This window comes from Elephantulus edwardii, unplaced genomic scaffold (assembly GCF_000299155.1).
Source record: "Elephantulus edwardii isolate Elephantulus edwardi_28Jun2011 unplaced genomic scaffold, EleEdw1.0 scaffold00171, whole genome shotgun sequence".
Classification (NCBI taxonomy): Eukaryota; Metazoa; Chordata; class Mammalia; order Macroscelidea; family Macroscelididae; genus Elephantulus; species Elephantulus edwardii.
In genome coordinates, this window is record NW_006399921.1 from 5,503,972 (window position 1) to 5,527,063 (window position 23,092).

The window sequence follows — 23,092 nt, forward strand, 5'->3', positions numbered from 1 at the left end:
ATGCTTGGGAGGGTGGAGGGACAGCGCAGGAGGGGAAGACCCTCTATGAGATGGATTGATTTGGTGACTGGGATAATCGGGATGGGTGTGTCGGAGGCAGTGCGGTTGGCATAGGATAGAGCAGGGTTTAGGGCTGTTGTGCAGAGAGTCGCAAGTGACTCGACGGCACATAACAACAATAGATAGATAGATAGATAGATAGATAGATAGATAGATAGATAGATAGATAGATAAACAGAACATTTTCATTTTCATGCAGGAGAGGATTATAGAACCTCCTAGTCCCACACCTACCTTTTACAAGTGAGAAAATCGAGGCCCAGAGAGGATAAGGGAAAGGAGCCAGTGAACAGCAAAAATTTCAAACTCATTGCTGTGGAGTCAAATCCGATGATAGCTGACCCTCCAGCGGGTTTTCAGAGGCGGTAAATCACATGGGAGGAGACTGCTCAGTGTTCTCCCATAGAGCTGCTGGTGGATTGGAGCCCCCATGAGGTTAGCAGGGTTAGCAGCACATCTCCCCAGGGACTATACCTCAATGCTTCCTAATGAATAGCAAAACAGGAGCAGAATCTCTGAGCCCTAATGCTGGGATCAGACTACGGCAGGCTTCTATAGAGATTAAGTCTAGACCAGCCAGCACCTGTCCTCCCACTCTCATCCCCTTATCTCGCCTTGGGAAGAAAAGTGGCTCAAGGAGGGTTAAGGCTATTTAAGAAACTGAGTAGCTATCCTAGCCCTCTTCCAGGTTGACCTAGATGGTGTGGGAAGGGATGAGGAGGAAAGAGCAGTGAAGGAACGAGAAGTGCTACCAGCCAAGGAACTGCTTGGCTCTCCTTCCTGTGTGGACACAAAGGTATCCTTTGTGCAGCTCAGAGCAGAGTGTGTGCCCTAAGAAAGCTTAGATGGGAGACGCTATCTCACATTTGTAGAACAGCTCACACTTCTAAAGTAGCGGCAGATACCCTCTCATGTCATTCAGTTATTACACCATGTGTGACAGATAAGGCAACTGAGGCTGGAAAAGGTGTGGCGACCTGCACAAGGTCACGGCTGCTGAGATGGTGTGAAGCTCAGATTTTCACATCACTCCAAGGGCAGAGGTCTTCCTACCTATCATCATGCACGCTTTACGAAAAATGCCCCTTTCTTGTTGCCTTAGCATGCAGTGTGCTTTCATAAGCATTTTCTTCCATAATTTTGTTGCTATGAGTTGTCTACAATTTGACAGCACCTAACAACAATAACAACGACGACATAGAGAGAGCTATGTTGGCCTAGTGGACAAAAAGTTATGCTACCAAGCCAAAGGTGGGTGATTTCAATCTGCGGCCCTCAGGCCTGGTTCAAATTGTTTTTCTGTCAAACATTCTTCTAGGTGGTATAGCACTGGTCTGTGCATTGCTGTACAAAGGTAACTCATGGTTGCTGTGATGCTGAAGACTGTGACAGTGATGTGCCAAACGTGTAATCGTTATCCATAGTGAACAGTGTTTGCTGGAGCTTCCCTATTAAGACAAACTTGGAAGCAGGAGCGGCATCCACTTCCAAAATGGCTTGCCTCTGGAAACTCTACATATGAACAGTGCTCCGGTCTTTCGTTCATAGGGTCGCTATGAGTCATCTACGACTAGATGGTACCTAACAACAACATGATCTTTCAATTGAATTGTTGTTTTTGTGTATCAAGAGTCAGACCAGAACCTCAACTACCCTCTGGTGGGTTTTCAAAGGCAGTTAATCACACAGGAGGAGATTTGCCCATCCTTCTCCCACGGAGCAGCTGGTGGATTTGAACTGTGTGTCTTCAGGATTGCAGCGCAGCCTCTTGCCACTAGGCCACCAGAGCTCCCTAACAGAACCATTTCTTACTTGATCATCTGCCTGCCCTACAGAGTGTTCAGGGCTGGGAATGGCCTACTGGTTAAGATGCCTGGTTCCGGACCTCAAAATCAGTGGCTTGAACCTACCATCTGCTCTGAGAGAGAAAAATGAGACCGTTTGCTGTTGTAAAGATTTCCAGCTTTTGATGGGAACCATAAGATGCAGTTCTAATCTGTCCTCCAGGGTCACTGAGTTGGAATCAACTTGATGACAGTAGGTTTGGTTTACTTAGGGGTTTTACATTGAGAAAACTTCATTTACACGGAGAAGACTTGCGGCTGAGAGACGCTGAATTGTCAGACGTGGTGCTGCTGCCTCGACATCCACATCCTTTGCATCACATGGTGCAGTGAGGCCAGGCTCAAATACTTTTTTCTCCTCTTTAGTGCCCACATCCCCAGGCCTCCAAGTGGGTGGGTACAGGGGCTCTGGGGCCTGGAGGGAATGGAACAAAGCACTGTTGAGAAGCCCATTACCATCCAGATCAGGGCACAGAGACCCCTTGAGGTTATAGTCAGAGGGCACAAAGCCCCATTGAGATGGGAGCAGTGGGCCACCTGGGCCTGGAACACTTCTAAGAGAACAAATACAACGGAAGGAAGACGTACTCTGGGGTGGCAAAATTCTCCCTGTAGAAAGCATCTGCCTCAAGCTCCTGCTGTGACCTTGGGAAGCTCATTGCCCTTCTTTGGCCCCACTCTCCTCACCCATAAAATAGAGAAGTGGGATCAGATCAGAGGATTTTCAAGCATTTTGGCAGCAGATCACTTTTTTTCAAATAATAAGGACTAATTAGTAGCTGACATTTACTGAGCATTTACCACACACCAAGCTCTGCAGTAAAATGTTTTATACACATGATTGCATTTAATCCTCACAACCACCCTGGGAGTAGGTGCCCTTATTATCCCCACTTGACAGAGGAGGAAAGTCAAGGCTCAGGGAAGATAATCAACTTGCCCAAGGTTACTGAACAGTAAATCACTAAGGAGAAACTCAAACCCCCATCTACTAGCAGAGTCCATCCATCCACACTGCATCACGATCTCTCCCAAACGAAATTCCATATAGAACTGGTGCAGAGGCTGAGGGGCGGGATGAGTGCATTTATTTATTCTCTTGAACTAGAAATCTCATCCAGGGGTCCCCGGGTGGTGCAGAAAGTCAGCTAATGAAAAGGTTGGTGGTTCAAAGGCACACAGAAGGAGGCATGCATAGTGATCAGGCCCAATGGCAAGCAACTATCAAATTGAATTGTCCCATCTCTTAGCACTGGGTCCTGGGAGGAAGCATTCTTCCCCCTAGTCTCCTTCTCTTAAATTAGGATGAACACAAAGAGCTTACTACAGCAGTTGGCATGATGCCCACTAGGTAGCACTCTCCATGGGGTGACTACCCTGCTGTGGAGCTGTTGAGAGGGACCCTCCTGGAGGGATTCTTCCTGAATCATGTTTCACGCTCTGGGAAGTATGAGTCTTGGTAGTGTGTTAACCATGGGTGAATGCATAGCCCAAGTCTGCCTAGAGAACAGTCCATAGGAGTCTCCTGGACTGAGAGTTGGGTCTTTACACTCATGGCGTAAATAATAATAGCCTTTAGAATAATAATAATAATAATAATAGCAACTATTTGCTACATGGCAAATACTCTCCTAAGCACTTTTACAAAGACTGAGTCATTTCATCCTCATGACAACTCTACGAAGTTGGTACTATTATTACCCTCACTTTACAGATGAGGAAACTGAGACGAGAGTCTCTAAGTAACTAACCTAAAGTCATAACTAGTAAACAGGGGGGCTCTGTTTCATAGCTGCTCCTCCATTGGGTTTCTGAGGCTGTAAAGTACACTGGAAGAAACTATGCATCTTTCTCCTGAAGGGCCACTAATGGATTTGAACTACCAGAGTGGTGCCACCAGAGTTCAAGCAGGGGTAGTAGGATTCAAATATGACTCTGGCTCCAAAATGTGTGCTTTTAACAACTGTTCTATAAGAAGCTGGAGGGCAAGAGGTTCCTTCCAAACACATTAGAGGAGCTGGACGTGCAGAAAGTCACATCATCAAAAAGTGTCTGGCAAATAATAACTGGTACATGAAACAAATGAATGTGAAGAGCTGGAAGTGGTCCTCGAGAACCTCAAGTACAGACCCTTCATCTCATACCGACTCAGGTCCAAAGGGTGAAAGGGTTGCCTAAGGTGGCAGGCTGGAGTCAGTGATGGGTCTAGAATCTGTCTACACCACTCCACCCGGACAAGACCGTACGGAGATGGTTTCTCCAGTTTCACTGATAGGAAATCTGAGATGACTCAGTCATAGACACCAGTGGAAGCCTGGCCTGAGCCTGGAACCAGAATTTACCAGTCCTCTTCCACGGGCTCAGACATCCTCAGGGATTGAGGAGTAAACTGCCACCAAGTGCATGAGGGGACATCCAACTTTCGGGTGAGGCAACAGTCCATCCAACCCAGTCCAAGGTGTGTGGTGATGGGGTAGAAGAGATAGGGGGCTAACCCCTGGCACCTCTCCCTTTTGGGAACTTTGAGCCCAGAACTGACATTTGCCAGTTGCTTAACCCCTTTTATCATGCTTCCCTCCTCAAGAAAACCTTAATCACCCTCATTTGAATTTCAAATGACCTCTCCGCTCTCCATCCCCCTCCCCACCCAACAGGCTTTGAGGCAGTGATATGGAAATTCACTCTGCAATATGGAAATCATCGCCCTATGCAAATTGAGCGCTGAGACCCCATTGTCATAGCAACCGCCCAGTTTCCTCTTCTTTCTGTACTTCTCTGGGCTCTCTGGTTTAGAATTTTCAATCCTGTTTCCTAACCTGAGCCTCTGGGAGTAGGAAGAGAAGGGCCTGGAGAGGACAAGCCCTCTGAAGGTTTTGCTGCAATAAACAGGAGGCTGGTGGGGCCCCTGGGCTGGCCCACCACCTGTCTGCACCTGTGTTGTAAACCTGGACAGACCTCCCAGACCAGGCCCAGCAGCCTTCATCCAGGCTAGGCTAACCCAGACACTGGCTGGATAGTGGTGGGAAAGTTCAAGGTCTGGCCGACACAGGGCGTCCTCCAGAAGTGGGCACAGGAGAGGAGGGCCTAGGGGATTCGCTAATGTTGAGGTGCTGGGAGATGAAAAGCAGGGCATGGAACCTGTATGTAAAGTGCCATGCAAATTAGCACCTATTATTTTTTGAGTCAACAGCACTGGTGCTTTTTGGGAGATGCCTGCAGCTCTGTTTCCCATGCTTGAGGCTTGGCACAAAGGCTTTCCCTCTCTGAGTCTCACAGGGGCCTGCTCTTACCCCAGGAGCTCCCACCAATAGGCATTTGAACATGGAGAAATAAACTCAGCTGCTTTTGAGGTCTTGGGTCATCCTCAAACCCTGCCCTGGCCTTGGGGTGACTGCCTGGCCCGAAGGCCAGACCCTCGAGTTTAAATGAGGAGGAAGGTAGCAGTGGCTGGAATGGCCTCACACATCATGCCTTTTAAGTACACTCAACTCTGAATCTTCCCTCTAGCACTAAATCAAAGGCTGCAGGGAGTGAGGGTGAAAGAGAAGTTGCCCCACCATGTGCATTACATTCTTTGTCTCTCAGCAACTCTTTGCAGGGAGGGGTCATCCCAGGCCAAGGACTTCTTTGGGGATATGGCTCCACTTGGGAGGTCCACTAGCAAATGTTAACCTGAAACTCCAATTTTCTATGCCCAGCCTCTCCTGTAATTTCCTACCACCACCCGCAATCTTCGGTCAAAGTACTAAGGAGAAATGATGCAAGTCTAAAGTTTAAAGGTGTGCCTTGTTCAGACCATGATCTTTTCAATTGCTTGTTATGTATTTGAGAGTTGGACGATGAATAAGGGTGACAGAAGATGACTATTCATGCCTTTGTTTTGTGTTGTTGGAGAAGAGTGCTAAATATCCTGTTGTTTTTATGTGTCGTAGAGTTATTTGCAACTCACAGTGACCCTATGTACAACAACTCTGAACCCTCCTCTATCTTGAGCCAATTACATTGTATCTGACACACTACCACCATTATCCCAGTCACTGAGTCAATCCATCTCATCCAGAGTTGTCCTTTATTGCATTGTCCCTCTGTCCTTCCAAGCATGATGCCTTTCTCTAAGGACTAGTCCTTCCTGGCAACATGCCCAAAGTATGTCAGATGGAGCTTCAAAATCCTTGTCTCTAAGGAGCATCCTGGTGTCACCCTCTCCAGGGCAGATCTATTTGTTCTCCTAGCAGTCCATGATATATTCAATACTCTTCTCTAGCACCACAGCTCAAAGAAATCAATTCTCCTTCTATTATCCTTAGTCACTGTCCAGCTCTTTGATGCATAGCAAGTAATTGTAAAGATCAAGGCCTGAATATCCTGTGGACTTCCTAAAGAACAGATACATCTTGCCCAAAGTGCAACCAGAGTGCTCCATGGAGGCAAGGATAATAATAGCAAAGTTTCCACTCCCATCTTCAACCACCAGGGACCACGAGGGATAAAAGCCTGCCTCGGGGAGTATAGTTTTACCCAGAAAGGAATATTAAGGAGGCCTTCTTGCGACTATGAATTTGTGAGTCTGCCTGGATACAGGTGCTTGTGTGCTGCTAGGGCAGGGGTTGTGGTTGTTCTTTAAGTTCCCTCAAGACTTACCCTCTTTTGGTTAATTATTTCTCTTTAAATCCATTTTCCACAGCAGGTATTTACTGCTTTGTTTCTTCAGGAGTAGACCGACAGGACCGGAAGTATGTACTTACAGCTTTGAGAAGGAGGCTGGTACAGTGGTTCAGAGCTCAGTTACCAACCCAAAGATCAGGGGGTTGAACCCACCAGCCACTTCGTGGGAGAAAGATGTAGCAGATAAGGATCACCTCCACGGAAACCCTATAGGGAGGTTCTACTCCGAGTTGGAATTCAACCACACAGTAATAGCTTAGGTTTTGTCAGCTAATGAAGGGCTGAGACCCAGAAAGCTGCAGTGGCCTGAGTCTCTGGACCCTGATTGGAGCCCAATCTACAGGATGTGGGAGGATTGGCTCAGCCGACAAAGGGCAGATGGGGGCTGAGCTGTTTTGCCAAGTCTCCCCATCATTGTCCTCCAACACACACAGACACATACAAAGCGTGAGTAGAGGGTAATGTTAGAAAATCAGGAGATATATGCAGGGTTGGAAGTATTCTGTCCTTGTGGGATGCCAAAGGACAGAGAAATTCGCCATGCAAGCTTCTTCAGGGCAGTGTACATGGAAGTGTGGGTCCTGGACCAGGGCTAGTGTGCAATCTTTGTTAAGGCCTATCCATGTGGGTCAGCTGTTTCTTGGAGTTGACTTGGCCTAGGCCTGCATGCGTGCTGTTAAACTTATGTGGTACATACTAGTCACACACAGCAGGAACATATTGTTATGTGCCATCGAGTTGCCTGCGAATCATAGTGATTGTATGTACGATTGCTATGATTTGCAGGCACCTCAATGACACATAACAACAATATGTTTGCTATGAGCTATGCTTGAACTCAATGGCAATCAACAACAACAACATATGTACAATAGCTCTGAACCCTATCGTGAGCCAGTGTCTCTGTCTCAGACACACCTACTTCTACTATCCTAGATACTGTGTCAATCCATCACATCTGGGGTCTTCATCTCCTGTACTGTCCCTTCACCCTTCCAAGCATGAAGACTTTCTCTAAGGTCTGATCATTCCTGGCCACATTCTGTTCTGTAATAAAAGTCACTGGTCCTTAACCACAAATGGAGCTTAAGAAGGTAACAGATAAGGTTTGGGTGCCCTCCCCCACTGCTGTCTCCATCGCTTTTGTCTTGAGTGAGTTAAAAGAAAGAAAAGCCCACTTTTTTCCTTACAGGGAATTATTCCTGCAGGGGGTGGGCAGAGGGGAAGCCTCTGGGCAAGACTCAGCATGCAATCTATTTACCCTACAGGAGTGGGCTGAGAATACGTAATGAAGAAAGTGTGAGTTGTAAGTCATATGAATTGTTATGTGGCCGCTTCATTTTTCTAAGGTTCTCTGAGTGCTAGAGGCAGACAAGGCTCCTGACATGACAAAAATATGTCATCTCAACACACAGGGCCACACTAGGATGTCCTGTGTAGGCTGTAGGGAGATACACTGCTAATCCAAAGGGGACATCTCTCTGGAGTTAAATCCACCAGCAGCTCTGTGAAAGAAAGATGGGCAATCTTGTCCTGTGTGATTTATCACCTCAGAAAACCCACTGGAAGGTCACAATGAGTTGGTTCTGACTTGATGGCAGTGAGTTTGACTTTTGGTGGTTTGTGTTTTTTGCTTTTTCTTTAAATTTTCCAAAGAAAAAAGGAGTGTGGACAAGTTGTCTTCTCAGACCCCTTCTATTCTCAAGCACTCACAGCAGGAACTCTCTCTTAGCATCTAGAGGGCGTAGGGCTTCCTTCTCCTCTGATGGCTTAGTGGTATAGAGCCGCACAGCAATCTCAAAGGTACAAACAAGGTTTGAATCTACCAGCTGTTTCCTGGAAGAAGGATGGTCAGTTTCTCCCGTGTGATCTATTGCCTCTGAAAACCCGCTGGAGGTTCAAGTCAGTTCTGACTTGATGGCACACCATCGCCACCACCACAATAGAGGAGTAAGAGATGGACAGGTACAGATTGAGGCAGAAGATCAAAGTCACAGGGTCAGGACCCCTAAGGACCCCTAGTCCATCCCTTTCATTTCCTTTCTGAATCACACTTCTCCCTGGACTACAACAAGGAAACCCCAGTCTAGCCATGCGCAGACTTGCCCCATATCTCTCGGTGACAGAATTATGTCTTAGTCCCTGAATACGTCCAATAGCAATCAGTCCTACTGATTGTGTTTATATGATAGCGTACACTTTTCAAAGTATTTCCATACTTACACTGTCATTTATTCCTAAAAAGGGAAGATCTGTGTTACATATGTGTGTATGTACACCTCGTTTAGGCAGAGTGCCTGCAGGAAGCTCTTCACTCACCTTCCCTCATGTCTCATCTCCAAGTACTTCTGAGATGTCTTCTGTCCTCTCTGCTTTTAAAGAGCAGTTTTACTCAATAAATATTTGGATTGAAAGCTTCCTTCATCTCATCTCATTTCCTTCCTGAAACTTCAATTCTCTGGACGATAAGCAACTGAATATTTATCCTCAACCTGCTTTTCTGAGGGCTAAATGAACCCTAGAATGGACCAATCATGAAGTGCAGTAACTTGTCTTGAACTGATCACTCATTACCTTTCTGGGACCTTAACAGTATCACTAATATCTCTGTGCCTCAGTTATTCTCCCCTGAAAAACCATACCCATTCTTGCTTAAAGCTGGAAGTCCCCAGGGCTAAAAAGTGGGGCTTAATGGGAAGAGCTCCAAATAGCTTATTTGCCATGGTGGGCCTTCATGCAAGGTGGGGTAGACAGAGGTACTTCACTTCACAAACAGGGCAATGAGGCTGGAGAGGAGTGACAGGAAAGGATGCTGGCAAAGTCCTGTCCCTCTCTCATCTCTCATGTCTCCTTTCTACCCCCCAGGCTCCCCTCCTGGAGTCCTTCTTTCCTGCCCACGTCCCTAAGCAGAACTAGGCTGCCAAGGCAATTGTTCCATGACCCCTGGACTTGGAATGTCTTTCCGCTCCCCGTCAACAGAGGTCCTAGGGTGGTCTGATGAGGTTGGTTCAGGATCAGAGGAGGAAGAAGCAAAACATTCTCTAAGGCCAAACTTCCACTCTCCATGGATCACCAGGAGGGGACAAGGGAATCCAGGCCTATTTCTCCTCCCTGCAAGCCTCTCCTGTGAGACAGCATCCTGCCTCTTGGGCTAGACCAAAGGGGATGTGGCTTTCTTCTAGCCCCTTTTGCCAGTGACGTGCTCTAAAGCCTTCATGTCTCTCTGTACACTGTCCTTCTGAGGTCCCAATCGTCCCTGAATTATCTTCAAGTTAGAGTGAAAAGTCACTTTAAAAATCCTCAAACTCCTTGTCTTTGAGGCAGATATCACTCATAGCTGACCCTTCACCAGATTTCCAAGGCTGTAAATGCCACAGGAAGAGATTGTCCATCTTTCTCCCATGGAGGGGCTATGAGATTTGAACTGCCAGAAAAGCTCAGCCTTTGGGTTTGTAGTGCAGTCTCCCATAGACTCTGCCGCCAGAGCTCCCTTGACTAGAACGGCTTACTTAATATTACCATGTGCTAAGTATGAGGGCTTGGAAAAAAAATCAGTATTATTATTTCCCCCCCACCAATCTTCATTTCCTCATCTGCCAATCAGGACAGTACTATATATCCTTACAGAATTGCTGTAACAGCCAATCGATTTAGTGCTTGAGAATGTTTTAAGAGATACAAGTTGTCCCTGTTGCCCATTCAAGTATGATTTCCTTAACTAGAAGAAAAGCTCTTAATCCCAGGGTCTGAGCCAAAACATCACCCCACAGAAGATAGTTAACGGGTTACCAGCTATAGTCACGGAAGAGAACATTAGTCTGGCCAGAGTAAACCAGATGACGGAGAAGAGAATGGGGCAGAGATGAAGGGCTGGGCAGGGAGGGAGAGCTTAGCATTGAGGAAACCAAAATGCAAATGCAAGAGACAGAAACAGGTGGGAGATAATCTGGAAAAGCAGAACTGTACACACATCCTTAAAAAAAATTTATATCCTTAGAGGTTCTATAGTCCAAGTTTTTCTTTTATGTGGAAGAAAATAAAGGTCAGCATGAGAAATCACCTATTCCGTTATAAGCAGATAGTTAAAGGCAGAGCCACGGTAAGAACTTGAGGAGAGTCCTGGTTTTATCTGATTCCTGCCTATAAACTGTGTAATCCTGGGCAAATGTGACTCAGAGCCACCATTTTCTCATTGAGAAATATGGATATAATGATGCCTCTGTCTCCTAGGGTACAGTGGGGCACATAGGAGGGTGCACATGCAAGTGTCTACACTTTCGTGATATGGGAAGGAGAGCTGGTAAACGACAGTGAATTTCTCCTCCTCCAGAACCCATCATTTCTTCTTCCCCTGCGTTTTTGAGTGGGGTCAGAAGTCACAGGGCCACTGCACTGGCAGTGGAAGATGGAGTCATTCTGACATGGCAACCTCTGTGTGTCACAGTAAAACCGTGCCCCGCGAAGTTTTCAGTGGTGATTTTTGGTTAGCAGCCGAGCTGTTAGATGTGTGTGCAACTGAGAACTGCACGTCAGCAGATAGGATTTGTCAGCGATAGAACTTGGGGTTTCTGAGATGGGGACATGTTCTTGGCAACTCAGCTGAGAACAGAATCACTGTTAGCCTCGAAGGAGAAGTGACAGTGGATGAGGAGGTAAAGAGTGAACAGGAAAAATGAGAACTCAGAAATTTAGATGCTGCTTGGCTCTGGTCTTCTAAGGACTGGGGAAGGAGTCCTGGACACAGAAGCCTGGGTCTGGTCCCCAGTGCAGTGACAATGACACTCTGAAGACTTGGCTAGTTTCTTTTCTGTCTGTGCCTTTATTTCCTCATAAGAAAAAAAAAAGGATGATGTTCCCCCAGGTCCTACCAGGGTTCTACTGCCCAGAGTTTAGTATCTGGGTAGGTGATTACTCTCTTTCTTTTCTTGGCCCAGGTGGACAGGGAAATACACTTCCTTTTCCCAGCTTCTACCTCTTGTGCCCCTTGGGGATTTTACATAACACAGAGGTGCTCTCAGAGTGCTGGGGCTTTCTAGGTTGCCTTTGTTTATAGTTCCTTTAAAACCAAGAGACAAACCACCCCTTAATTCCTGCACTGCTGGGAAGGTGAATCTGCCTTTTAAAAATCCAAAGGAAGCCATTAAACCAAGCTGGTAACTATTGTGACTCATAACAAGCTGCCCTCCGTAAAAAATGAGTCAGAACGACTTTCCAGGAAGTTTGGTTACTTTAATTAGCTACCTCTTTTTTCTTGCCCTTAAAAGCATACCGTAATTTATAAGTTTGGTTACTTTAATTAGCTATCTCTTTTTCTTGCCCTTAAAAGCCTACACCATCTAGTACTGATGCTCCGAGAGAGCCTGAAGGGAAAGATCTAGGGGTGGAGAAGTTTCAGACAGCACAACCCTTGCTGCCTCCTTAGAAGTCTAAGAGTAATGCTTTCCTGAATGGAGGAAGGAAGCACAAAGCCAGGCTTCTGAGTGTCTTACTGGGCCTAAGGGGAAGGACAGCCCAGCTACTTGTGGCCCCAAAGGGTCTAGCAGTGATGCTCACTCTGCATGTTAAAGAATTACAGGATCCTATGATGCATTTGGAGTCTGGGTGGGAAGAATAATTAATGCTAACCTAAAGGTTGGAAGTTCAAGTATGCCTGGAGGTGCCTCAGAAGACTGACCTGGCAATTCTCTTGTGAAAACTGTCACTCAAAACTCTATAAAGCGGAGTTTTACTCCGAAGCTCCTGGGGTTGGCATGAGTTGGAATTGATGGACAGCAATTGGCAATGATACCAATGGAAATGATAAACCCAGCTGCTGTGTGCCAAACACTGTGCCAAGATCTCTAGGCATCATCTCATGTGATTCTCAAAGGCCACTTTGATAAGGTAGGCATTCTCTATCCCTTTGAAGGAGAGACTAGGTTAGGGAGATTCAACTCTCAGGTCCTTTGGCTGTTAGCACAGAACTGAGATCATTACCCTAGAACTTTATGATTCTTAACACTCTTCAAACTTCATGTGTTCTTGCCCTTCATTTTATGAGGAATTGGGGTCTTAGGGAGATTATTGGCTTGTCTACAGATACCCATTGAATTGACAGTAACCTTAAGATGACAAATTTGCAAAGAAATTCCCAGCCTATATTAAGATTCTTTCTTATCAACCTACTCTACTCATATTCTCACAGTCCCAGATAGGAGGTGAGAATTTGCTTATATTGTCTAAAGCACATTAAATCCCCTCACCCTTACTCAGGATCTGGACTCTCTCCCTCTCTCAGCCACCTTTCGGCATTCTATGTAGCTTATTCTTCTTCTCATCACTGTCACCTTGAATGGGTCACTGAGATTTAAATCAGAGCCAAAGCCCCAGTTCCAGTGTTGAGTTTCCTCTCCAGCTGATTAATCAATTGAAGAATGGGTCCAACAGGCCTATACTATTCTTTGTATTTCTACACACAAAGCAAACGATTTGATGCTGCTTCAACACTAAATTGTGGAGAAGAGGTTTTTGGTAAAAGCATCTCACTGGTGGCCCCCAGGCCCCAATTATTTGTCCTAATCCCAAATCTTTTTGCTTCCAGAAGGGAATAGGAGTGCTCTCTTGAGAGACTTGGAAAAACAGTTTTGCTAGCTCTGGGGGCCATTGATTTCTTCTACTTCTAATTTTTATGTCTCTAGTGATCCAGATGAAAGACTAATTGAGGTCTTGTTGGAATGCTATTAAAGTTATTTGGTAGTGCTACAATTTATACTCATCTTTCTTTAAGTTCTTTTTAATTATATAGAGCTTTCAAAGGAAGCCTTCGACTAAGGAGTTACAAATAGAGGCTAAGAAACTTTCTTCCCCCAATGCTTGATTGTTCATTTCTCCTCTTCACACAGCAAAGTCATCACCAGGCATCAAGCCTTCCCTTCCCGCCCCCACACACACGTGAGTTAGCAGAGAAACATGAACTTCTTTGGTTTTCTCTTGAGTAGAACTGTTCCCTCCACTAAACGGTCTGCCTTGATCAGTCAGTGAAAAACAACAACAATCCAGCTGTCATTTCATCGATTCATAGAGACCCACAAGTGTGTCAGATTAGAACTGTGCTCCGTAGAGTTGCCAAGGGATGATTTTCCAGAATTGATTGCCATGTATTTCTTCCACTGTGCCTCTGGGTAGTTTCAAACTGCCGACTTTCTCATTAGCAACAACAAACAACAATTCATTCCATAGAGTTGGAACCATGGGGAGGAAACGGCTATCTTTTTCCTTGCAGAGCACATGGTGGATTCAAAATTCCTGCCTTAGGGATGGCAGGAACTCTTTACCTACAAGGGCACCAAGAGCTCCCGACCCATTAGCAGGACATACATTAATGGTTTCTTTGCGCCATTCATTCTCTGTCAGTTACAGCTAGAACTCAGTCTGATTCTAGAAATCCTTGACATATCAAGAAATAAATCTCCTTAATTTTTTTTTTTGTTTTGTTTGTATTTAAGAAGCTTTTCCAAAGGAGCTCTGGTGGCCTAGTGGCAAGAAGCTGCACCGTAATACCAGAGGTGTGCGGTTCAAATCCACCAGATGTTCTTCTGGAGAAGGAGGGACAATCTCCTCCTGTACCAGTCAGATCTGATTTGACAACACATACACAAAAAATAATAAAACAAAACTTTTTAAAAAAGAGTATAATTTTTTTTTAAAGCAGCTTTTCCACTGTGGACCAATAAACACTACTCAAAGGCTACGGGACCATTACTTATATCTCTCAGGAATTTCCTCATCTCCTGAGACCCAGCTTTTCAGCTTGATAGGCTGGAAGATCAAAGCAGAAGAAGCTACATCTATAGCACCCACCTCTGCCTTCCTGCTTCCCGGAGGAGGAGAAGCCCCTTACCTGTTTCCACCTGACCAAGGGCGTTCCGAGCATCGGTAGAATCAGCCACATCCCCACTCATCTTGATATCTGCAGGGAAATCACAACTGATTTTAATAACAGGTCACAATTTTTCTTGCTATGACATATGTGGCTTTAACAAAACAGCAAAGATGAATGTGTAATTACAACAACCATCAGACTTTCAAATTCCTGATTCCCGAACATACCACCATTAGAATATTCATAAGCTTGGGGGCCAGTCCCCTCCTCTCTGCTCGCCTCCTTTCCCTCATCATCCTTTCCCTCCTATCTCAAGGGCCACCGCTGGGTCACTCACCTTTTGTAGCACTCATTGCCACTTCTATCACCAGGACTCAGTTGGTAACAATTTAACAAGGGCAAGGGTAGAGAGGAGGAGGGCAGGGAGCTCTTTCCAGTCCCATCCCCAATTTCCTTTGGGAGTTGGTGGATTTATGTTCTTTTTTTAAAGTAGCATAAGAAATGCTACTGGCTCATCTTTCCTCTCCAAACCCTGCCTCTGTTCACTGTCTGATTCTCAGAGGTCAGCCCTCTGCCTGGTGATCAAGCCCTAGCTCTTGTCTTGCTGTCTGTCCGTCTGTGGAGATTTTGTCCTTGGGAATCCTTACCTTCTCTCCTTTTCCACCAACTTCCTCAGTGAGAAAGTATGGCAGGCTTAGCCCCCACCTAACCTGACTTCTGGGGACAGAGAATACCGACACGAGGCCCCAGGCTCAGCTTCAGAGCTGCTGGTCAGGCCTTTTCCACCCAGCTTCATTTCACTAAATTAAACATTTACCAATAACAGGCAGCTGCCACCACCTATGAGGCCCCTAAGTCTCCTCCGCGGGTCAGAAAGACAGAAAGAGGCAACTTTGAATTAACTCACTCTCTCAAGGGCTCCTCTCCTTATTAAACCACCCCAATACTGACTCTGTTAAAGACAGAGGAATATTTTATTCAAATCGTGGTGACCCCCCCCCTTCCCACCCCCACCCTCTTTTCAGGGGCAGCATTTTAACTCTTTCAAACCAGATAAAGTCTTGGTGAGCTGATTTGCATACCCAACCCCCCCCAGCCAATCCAAGTTAAGCAGGCAGTCCTATTTTGCATCAGGTAATCAGGCAGTTGGCAGTCGGGACGCCCGAGGTCTGGAGATGATCAGGATGAGGGAAAAGGGTGGACCTCCGCCCTTAGGAAAAGCAGGGAGAAAACCTACTTTTTTTCCCCCCAGGGCAATGATATGCCTGCCTTTGGCAGGGATTTAAATTACAGCCCCAGCGTGTAGTGACTGCAATGAGGAGGGGTGACTGCGTGTGTTACAATGAGGGAGGCATTTTGTGAGTAACCCAGGTCCTTCTTGCTGCAGTTTTAAGCTTTCCCTATAGTCTTCTCCAAATGAATGTGCCCAGTAACTACATGGACCATCTGACCCCTCAGCAAGAGTCTCTTGACGCTGTTCACCTTCTACTCCCACCCGTGAGGCACTACTGCTGAGAGCTTTATTATTGTTGTTGTGGAGCTGAAAAGGACTCACTGCTGACCCCCCAGTGGGTTTTTAAATCACACCTGTGAGGCAGTACCCTGGGAACTGCTGTTGTCCCTTGAAAAGGACTCAAAGCTGACCCTCTTGTGGGTTTTTAAATAGCACAGGAGGAGATTGCCCACTTTCTCCGCGGAGGTGCCGGTGGGTTTGAACTGTGTGTCTTTTTGGGTTGGCAGCACAACTCTTCACCACTAAGCCAGTAGAGCTCTATACCCTAGGAGCCCTGAATTACCTAAGCAGACCTGCTTGCCTCACGCCTCGCCCAAAAGGATTCTCTAGCAGTGTCTTAGTCCCAGCCTGCCTGGGAGCTCCAGGGAGATGCAGAGTCCTCCTCTCCTCGTGGTTTTAACCGGTGTCAGCAGTGCCAGAATGAGAGCGTGGACTTGGGGAGTGAATAGACCATTCATTCACTAGGTAGCTGTGGAAGCCTGGCCACACATCTGAGGCTCAGTTTTCTCCAGTAAGAAATGGGGAGAATGACACTTAACTCCCAGAGTGATTGTGAAAATTAAATGAAATAAACAATTAAAATTCCCTGGCATAAAATAAGTGGGTAATTAACAAACTAACTAAACAGACACTGGCTTGGATGTGAGCCCTCCTTCCTCTTGCCCCTTCTCTTTACCTTTCCCCCTTAAGGTAAACGGCTTCCAGTTTCTGTCTCGGTAGTGACCTGTACTTCACCTGCAAAGACTTTAAAAACAAACCAGTTGCTATGGAGTTGATTCCGATTTATGGCAATCACCCGGTATCAGAATAGGATTGTGCACCATAGGTTTTCAGTGGCGGATTCCTTGGAAATAGATTACTAGGCCTTTCTTCTGAGAAGCCTCTCTCTGGGTGGACCTGGACCAGCAACCTATTGATTAATAGCTAAATGCTATTAATTTTTCACCACCCAGGAAGTCCGTGTTGTTGTTGTTAGATGCCATCAGGTCAACTATAATTCCGACTCATAGCTGTGGACAACAGATAGGAACCCTCCCATTCTCCAAACTTCAGGAAAGGAGTTCACAGGAACAGGATGGGCCTTGAAGGCAGGGAAGCCAAGAAGATGCAGCCTCCGCAGCAACTTATTTCAACCAACCACCTGACATTTAAGAAATACCTTTTTCTCGAAAACTATAATTATGTGCTTGTAACCCAAAGTTAATGGATCCAAACCCACCAGATGCTCCATGGGAGAAAGACGGGCCTCCCATGTGATTTACTGCCTCAGAAAACCCACTGGAGGGTCAGCGATGAGTCGGTTCTGACTCTACAGCACAAAACCACCACCACCACCACCTCCAGTCACTTCAACATCCACTTCCTATATCACCTTGTGTTAACAGGGCAACCCTCTACAGGCTTTGTTACCGGAGCTTCTTGTGTATCACTCAGAAACTACTTTTTCATTCCTTAAATGAGTGTATTCTTTGCACTTAATCTCTGCAAAGAACTACTAAAGGAGTGAGAGGTCTCACACTCATCCCATGACATCTCTTCAGTGCTGTACCTGTGACAGGAGCAGCGTCAGACACAGATCTGAGCCTGAATGGAGCAGCAGGCTCTTTAAATCCTCTTCTTAAGCCGCAGAGGATGCTAAGACACCAACAAGAACCTGTTCCTGTTGGGTAGGAGGCTCAGGCTCATGGGTGGGACGAGCTCTTGGGTCTCGGTCTAAAAATGGGCCAACACCGAAACTCCCTGAGACGCTATAACCCTTCACCTGTTGGACAACACTTGCCAGGGGTGAGTGAGAGAGGTGCAGGGTGGGGCCCGGCTTCTGACTGGGTTCTTATCTCAGCTCTGACTGAGTGGGCTCTGTGCCATCACTCCCTTCCCTGGGAAGCTCAGTGTCTCCGTGGAAGAGGACAGATACTAGACTCTGACCTTCCTTGGTCTCACCCAGTGCCTTTGTGCCCTGAGGCAGTTGTCCAGCGTTGTTTCCTGACCGTGCCCTCCCTGGACATAGCACAGGAGCAGCCCCTCAGACACCTGTGGGGCAGGATGCATGGTTGAGCTCACCAAGGGAAAACTCAAGGGAGGCATAGTGCCCTGAATTCTCTGGGTCCAAGCTGTGTCCAGAAAGCAAAGCATCTGTCCCTCTCTCATCTAGTTTCTGATCTTCATTTAAGAGGGGGTTGGAACTGCCTCTCCTTCACATACTGGCTGTTGGGGTCACTTCTATTAAACAGTCTTTACTTGTCCAGCTTCTGATATGGCCTCAATTCTTCCCCAGGGGAAACATCTCTGGTCTCTCCAAGAGTCATCTACTCCTCCTCCCCCAAGTAGAATTGCTGAGCTTTAACTGTGGGACTTGACCCTTTCCCCAACCCTGGCACTGGGACCAGAGCAGAGAACAGCTCACAGTGAGGGGACGTGTAGGATAAAGGCACCCTAGGGTCATCCAGGTGTTCCCAGGTGGCCCCACCTGCTTTCCTCTGACTCTTCTCTCCCTCCCTTGTCTGGGTCCCTCTATCTGTCTGACTTTTGTCTACTCCTCCGTCTTGCATCGGCCCAGGTTTGGGAGCCTCTCCTTGACTGGGGTGGGTGGGGGGGCTGTGTCTGGTAACTTCATGCCTGCTCAGGCCCCTATACTCCCACACAAGGGATGCTCTTTAAAGCACAAAATACTGTGGCTGCAGGTGCCCTGAATCATGGATTGCACCTAGGTTACCAGAGCCAACACCACAGACTGACTCAAGGGCTGTGGTGCTGGTGAAACTGTCTGAATGGAAAACCTGGGGGCAAGCCCACACCCTAGACTGTGTGTGTCTCTCCTTCCTCCCTACTTCAGCCTTCCAGCAAGTCAATGGAGGAGGAAACTCCAAGGGCCCAGGACTGGGAGCATGCAGAGAAGTACTATTTATTAAGCATAAGCAGAATACAGGGTACCACCACCACCTGTTACTGTCAAGAGGTTCCAACCCATAGCAGCACCATAAGATTGAATAGAGGTGCCTGATGGGGTTTCCAAGGCTGTAGTCTTTATGGACACAGACTGCCATCTCCTTCTGCCATGGAGCAGCTATAGGGTTCAAACCCCTGACCTTTAGATTAGCAGCCAAGCACTTAAATACAGCATCACTGGTGTAGGATTACTCTGAGGGAAAGATAGGATTCAAAAGAGACCATGTTCCCGTAAAAAGGATCCTTGACTTAGTCTCTAGAGAGGGGTCCGTATTAAGATATTCCACAGAGAGATCTTCCTTCACAAACACCAGAGCATCACATCAGGGTGCCTCTTGACAGAGCCGACAAAGGAGGGCCTAAACGGAAGGCCCACAGAGCAAAGAGAATCCTCAAATGGTATTCCAGTCAGAGAGATGCCACAGAAAGCCCCAGAGACCTGCTGACAGGGAAGTGGATATCACATAGGGGCCAGAGCTATAAATTCTCACAGGAAGGCCCAGCTGGCCTTCCAAGATCCCTGAAGGGGGAGACAGGCTAAGGAAGTGGGCTCAAGAGGGGAGGCAAATAATCTAGAGAGAAATCTGGTACTTTGCCCCAAGGCAGATGGAGACTTCACTCCAGAGGTCACCCCACCTCGTAATTTCCAATTTTTTTCCTTTGTGTCTGGAACCACTGCCTACATCTGGGGTTCTGAGAGGTATTAGCCCTATCTGAAGGCATGAGGGGTTTGGTCCTCTCATACTCTCAACATCACCTGAGCTCTGACTTTCAGCTGGATCCTCTGGTTCCTCTGGCTGCTCTCCCACTGGTCCCAGCTGTCCCACCTCCTCCCACTTCCTCCAGAGCAGGAGCCTCTAGGAGACAACAAGGTGGAAAATCCCCAGGAAGTCTCTGATCTGAAAGAACTTCTCTACTGCGGCCCATCCTGTGAAAAGCCTTCCTCTGATTTAAGCCCTGGATTCCTACAGTGGGAAATGAAGGGAGGAGAGTGTCTGCTGGGGATAGGCTCTATCTGGCCAGCCCCATGTTGATGCCATGGTATCTAGAAGCCAACTACTCCCCAGACACTGGAAGGCACCCAGTTGAATGGTTACTTCTGCTTCACTTGTACCTTCCTGGGATGTCTTACAGATCCACACAGTATCTAAACCTTTCTGTCAGCCTTTCTGTCAGTGGTTCATGTCATCCTGCTGGGAAGCAGTATTAGGGAACTACAGACTCCTGGGTCCCACTGCTGCTGGTCTCAAAACTAGTAGTTCCACGAAGGACCAAAGTTTCTAGCTCATTCTGCTCCTTGGGATGGGTGGGAATTGCCTGCCCCCACTCCTCCCTACTCCTTCCTTCAGAACACAGTTGTTGTTATTATGTGCCATCTAGTCGCTTGCGACTCACAGCAACCATATGTACAACAGCCCTAAACTCCGCTCTGTCCTGTGCCAATCGCACTGTCTCTAACACTCACATCCCAATTATCCCAGTCACTGAATCAATCCACCTCATAGAGGGCCGTCCTCTCCTGTGCCTGTCCTCCACCCTTCCAAGCATGATGTCCTTCTCCAAGGACCGGTCCCTCCTCACAACATGTCCAAAGTATGTTAGAAGAAGCCTCAGAATCCTTGCCTCCAGGGAGCTGCCCAGTTTAACCCTCTCCAGGATGAATCTACTTGTTTTCCTAGCAGTCCATGGTACCCTCAATACTCTTCTCCACCACCACAGCTCAAAGGCATCAATTCTCCTTCTATCCTCCCTAGTCATTGAGCAAGTAAAAAACAAACATACAATAGAAAATAAGGAGAGGAAAAAAATGAACTCCAGTAAACAGCCCTGAAGTACTAACTAAAGATAATTTGATCTTTCCCCCTTTGAGAGGCAAGAAGCTGGATTGAAATGGCTAACTCAGGTACAACTTTGTTTACCTCAGCCTTTATTCTCTGCTCAGGGCCTCAGACCACCAAGAGACGTCCACTCAGACATTAAGGCTAAAGTGGGGCTCCTCTTTCAGAATTGGTGGCTCCTGTTCTAAATAACTGTAGAAGGAAGAATCACCAAGTTGAATGGAACATCCTTGGTTTACTCAGTATCATTCGGGGACAAAATATTTTCAGACTCCTTGGTTCACTCCATTGAAGGGAGGGTTTGGTATCTAAATCAGAAGGATAAGAGACTCAGGGTGTGTGTCTGCCATTCTCACCCCCTTTCAGATACAGAAATGGAAATACCTACCCTACAGATCCATGTGCAGGCGCCTCCTCTTACAGGGTCCCACAGAGCTCCTGACTCAGCATCTACCCATGGCCTCCCCAGCCCCATCATGCATGAGCTTAGAGCACTGCCAATACCAATGGAGGATGTGCAGACACATCTCACACACATGTGCTAGTATCTTCAGTCCTCACCGCATGCCATCTCTGGGGTGAGTGACTCCACTTCTCCTAACACATGGGGAGAGGCAGATAGGTCTCTGACACAGACACATGCTTCCACAAGCCCTAATCAATACATACATGTAAAAAAACACATATGTGTCATGGTAATATCCCAGGTGTGGCTCTGTAAATTGCCCCACCCACTTCCCAACCTAGGTGGTGCAATGAACTGATTTTCTATGGTCTTTCTAGCTAGACTCTTGCAACTCCCACCAAATGATTGGGTGAAACTATGCAAATAAGAGGCTTGTGGTACACCATGGGGATTAGATAATTTTCTAATAACACCAATAAGGTACACACAACACCTTCATAGGGTGCATACAAAGAGGTGTATGGAACCCTAACAAGTCAATTGGTTAGTTTTGTGATCCCACACGCGAAAAATGGGGAAATCACTCCCATCACGAAGAAGAAATAGGAGTGGAGCGTAGCCTTTGGATCTGGGGTTCTTGCACTTAGAGTCTCTTAGACATAGAGACAGAGAGAGCTGTAACAATAGATGGTGTAAGACAGTGAGAAGCAGTGGCAGCAAAACCAAGAGAAGAGTGTGAGAGAGTGCAGTAGACTTCTCAGCCTACAGTTAAAAGTAGGCACAGAGCTGAGTGCCTTTGGGCAGGAGGCTCGCTGGCTGGTGCAGTGAGATGTCTCCAGGCATTCTCAGAGGAGTTCGATTTGCCAACTTGTGGAGTGAAAGAGTACTTTTGGGCTGAGGTTTGCTGATGGAGTAGGTGATCCAGGACATTTATTGGTTAAAATAAAGGGCTTTTTAACAGTAGCCCACGTAGGGCAGAGGCTGGACTGAGGGGTGGAGGGGCTAAGGGGCTGAGGGCCAAAGAGAGGTCTACCTGCAAGCACAGCTGAGAAGCCACTGTCCCATAATTTTCCTAGTCATTTCCTTTCAATACTGTCAGTGTTGTCTGTCAGATCTGTGTGGCCAGTTGTAACAAATTATCAAATTCAGCAAAGAAGTAGAGTGATGAAGGAGGAACACTGAGTGTAAGAATTGACATAAATGTTGGAATGAAGCATGTTTGACCTTCCCTTCATAGCAATGAACCTTGGGCTGCTGACACTGATAATCATTCTTTCTTCTTCCTCTGGGGAAGTCAGATAAGGTGATCTGACTACCCTCCCCACACACACACACACATTTTTACTGTTGGTGTTAGAAGTGGGATTCATTGCAATGTCTTCATAGAAGCACAGGATTTTGTAAGAAAAAGGATGATCCCAAGCTCAAATCCACTGACATCAAGTTGATTCCAACTCATTTTCAGATGGCTACTTTTGGTTATTGTTAATTGTAAAGGCTAAAAGGAAAAAAGATGTTATGGTGAAGCTGAGAGGGAAAATGCTATATCTGGAGTGGAGAGGCTTAAGGGAAAGGTTGTCTGGATAAGCAAGATGAATGATAAGGGGCCAGTGTCTCTGGTTCCACCCAACCACAGGTCTGAGACCAAATGCATACACATGGGAAGACAGTCAAGATATGGAAAAGAGAGCAAACTTTAAATTGTGTTTATTTGAATGTACTATGGATACTGAGTATTTCTCTTACTTAACATTGTAAAACAGATTTAATGTATGATTGTTATGTACTGTCAAGTTAGGACCAACTCATAGTTGGACTTCTAGCAGGCTTTTCAGAGGTAGTGAATTACACAGGATATTGGCCATCTTTCTCCCTTGGAGCAATTGGTAGATTCGAATCTTGTGCCTTTTGGTTGGTCCTTATCACTAGGCCGCCAGAGCTCCCTAAATGTAGGATATA

At 46.6% G+C, this 23,092-nt stretch overlaps 1 protein-coding gene across 1 annotated transcript in view; it reads right to left on the reverse strand.

Annotated features, from left to right (window-relative positions):
• POU2F3 (POU class 2 homeobox 3) overlaps nt 1-23,092 on the reverse strand; it is a 112,592-nt gene that overhangs the window by 85,758 nt on the left and 3,742 nt on the right. Inside the window, exon 2 of the mRNA XM_006895635.1 lies at nt 14,449-14,517. Within this exon, the coding sequence (XP_006895697.1) occupies nt 14,449-14,517 (69 nt within the window). The remainder of the gene's footprint in view (nt 1-14,448; nt 14,518-23,092) is intronic.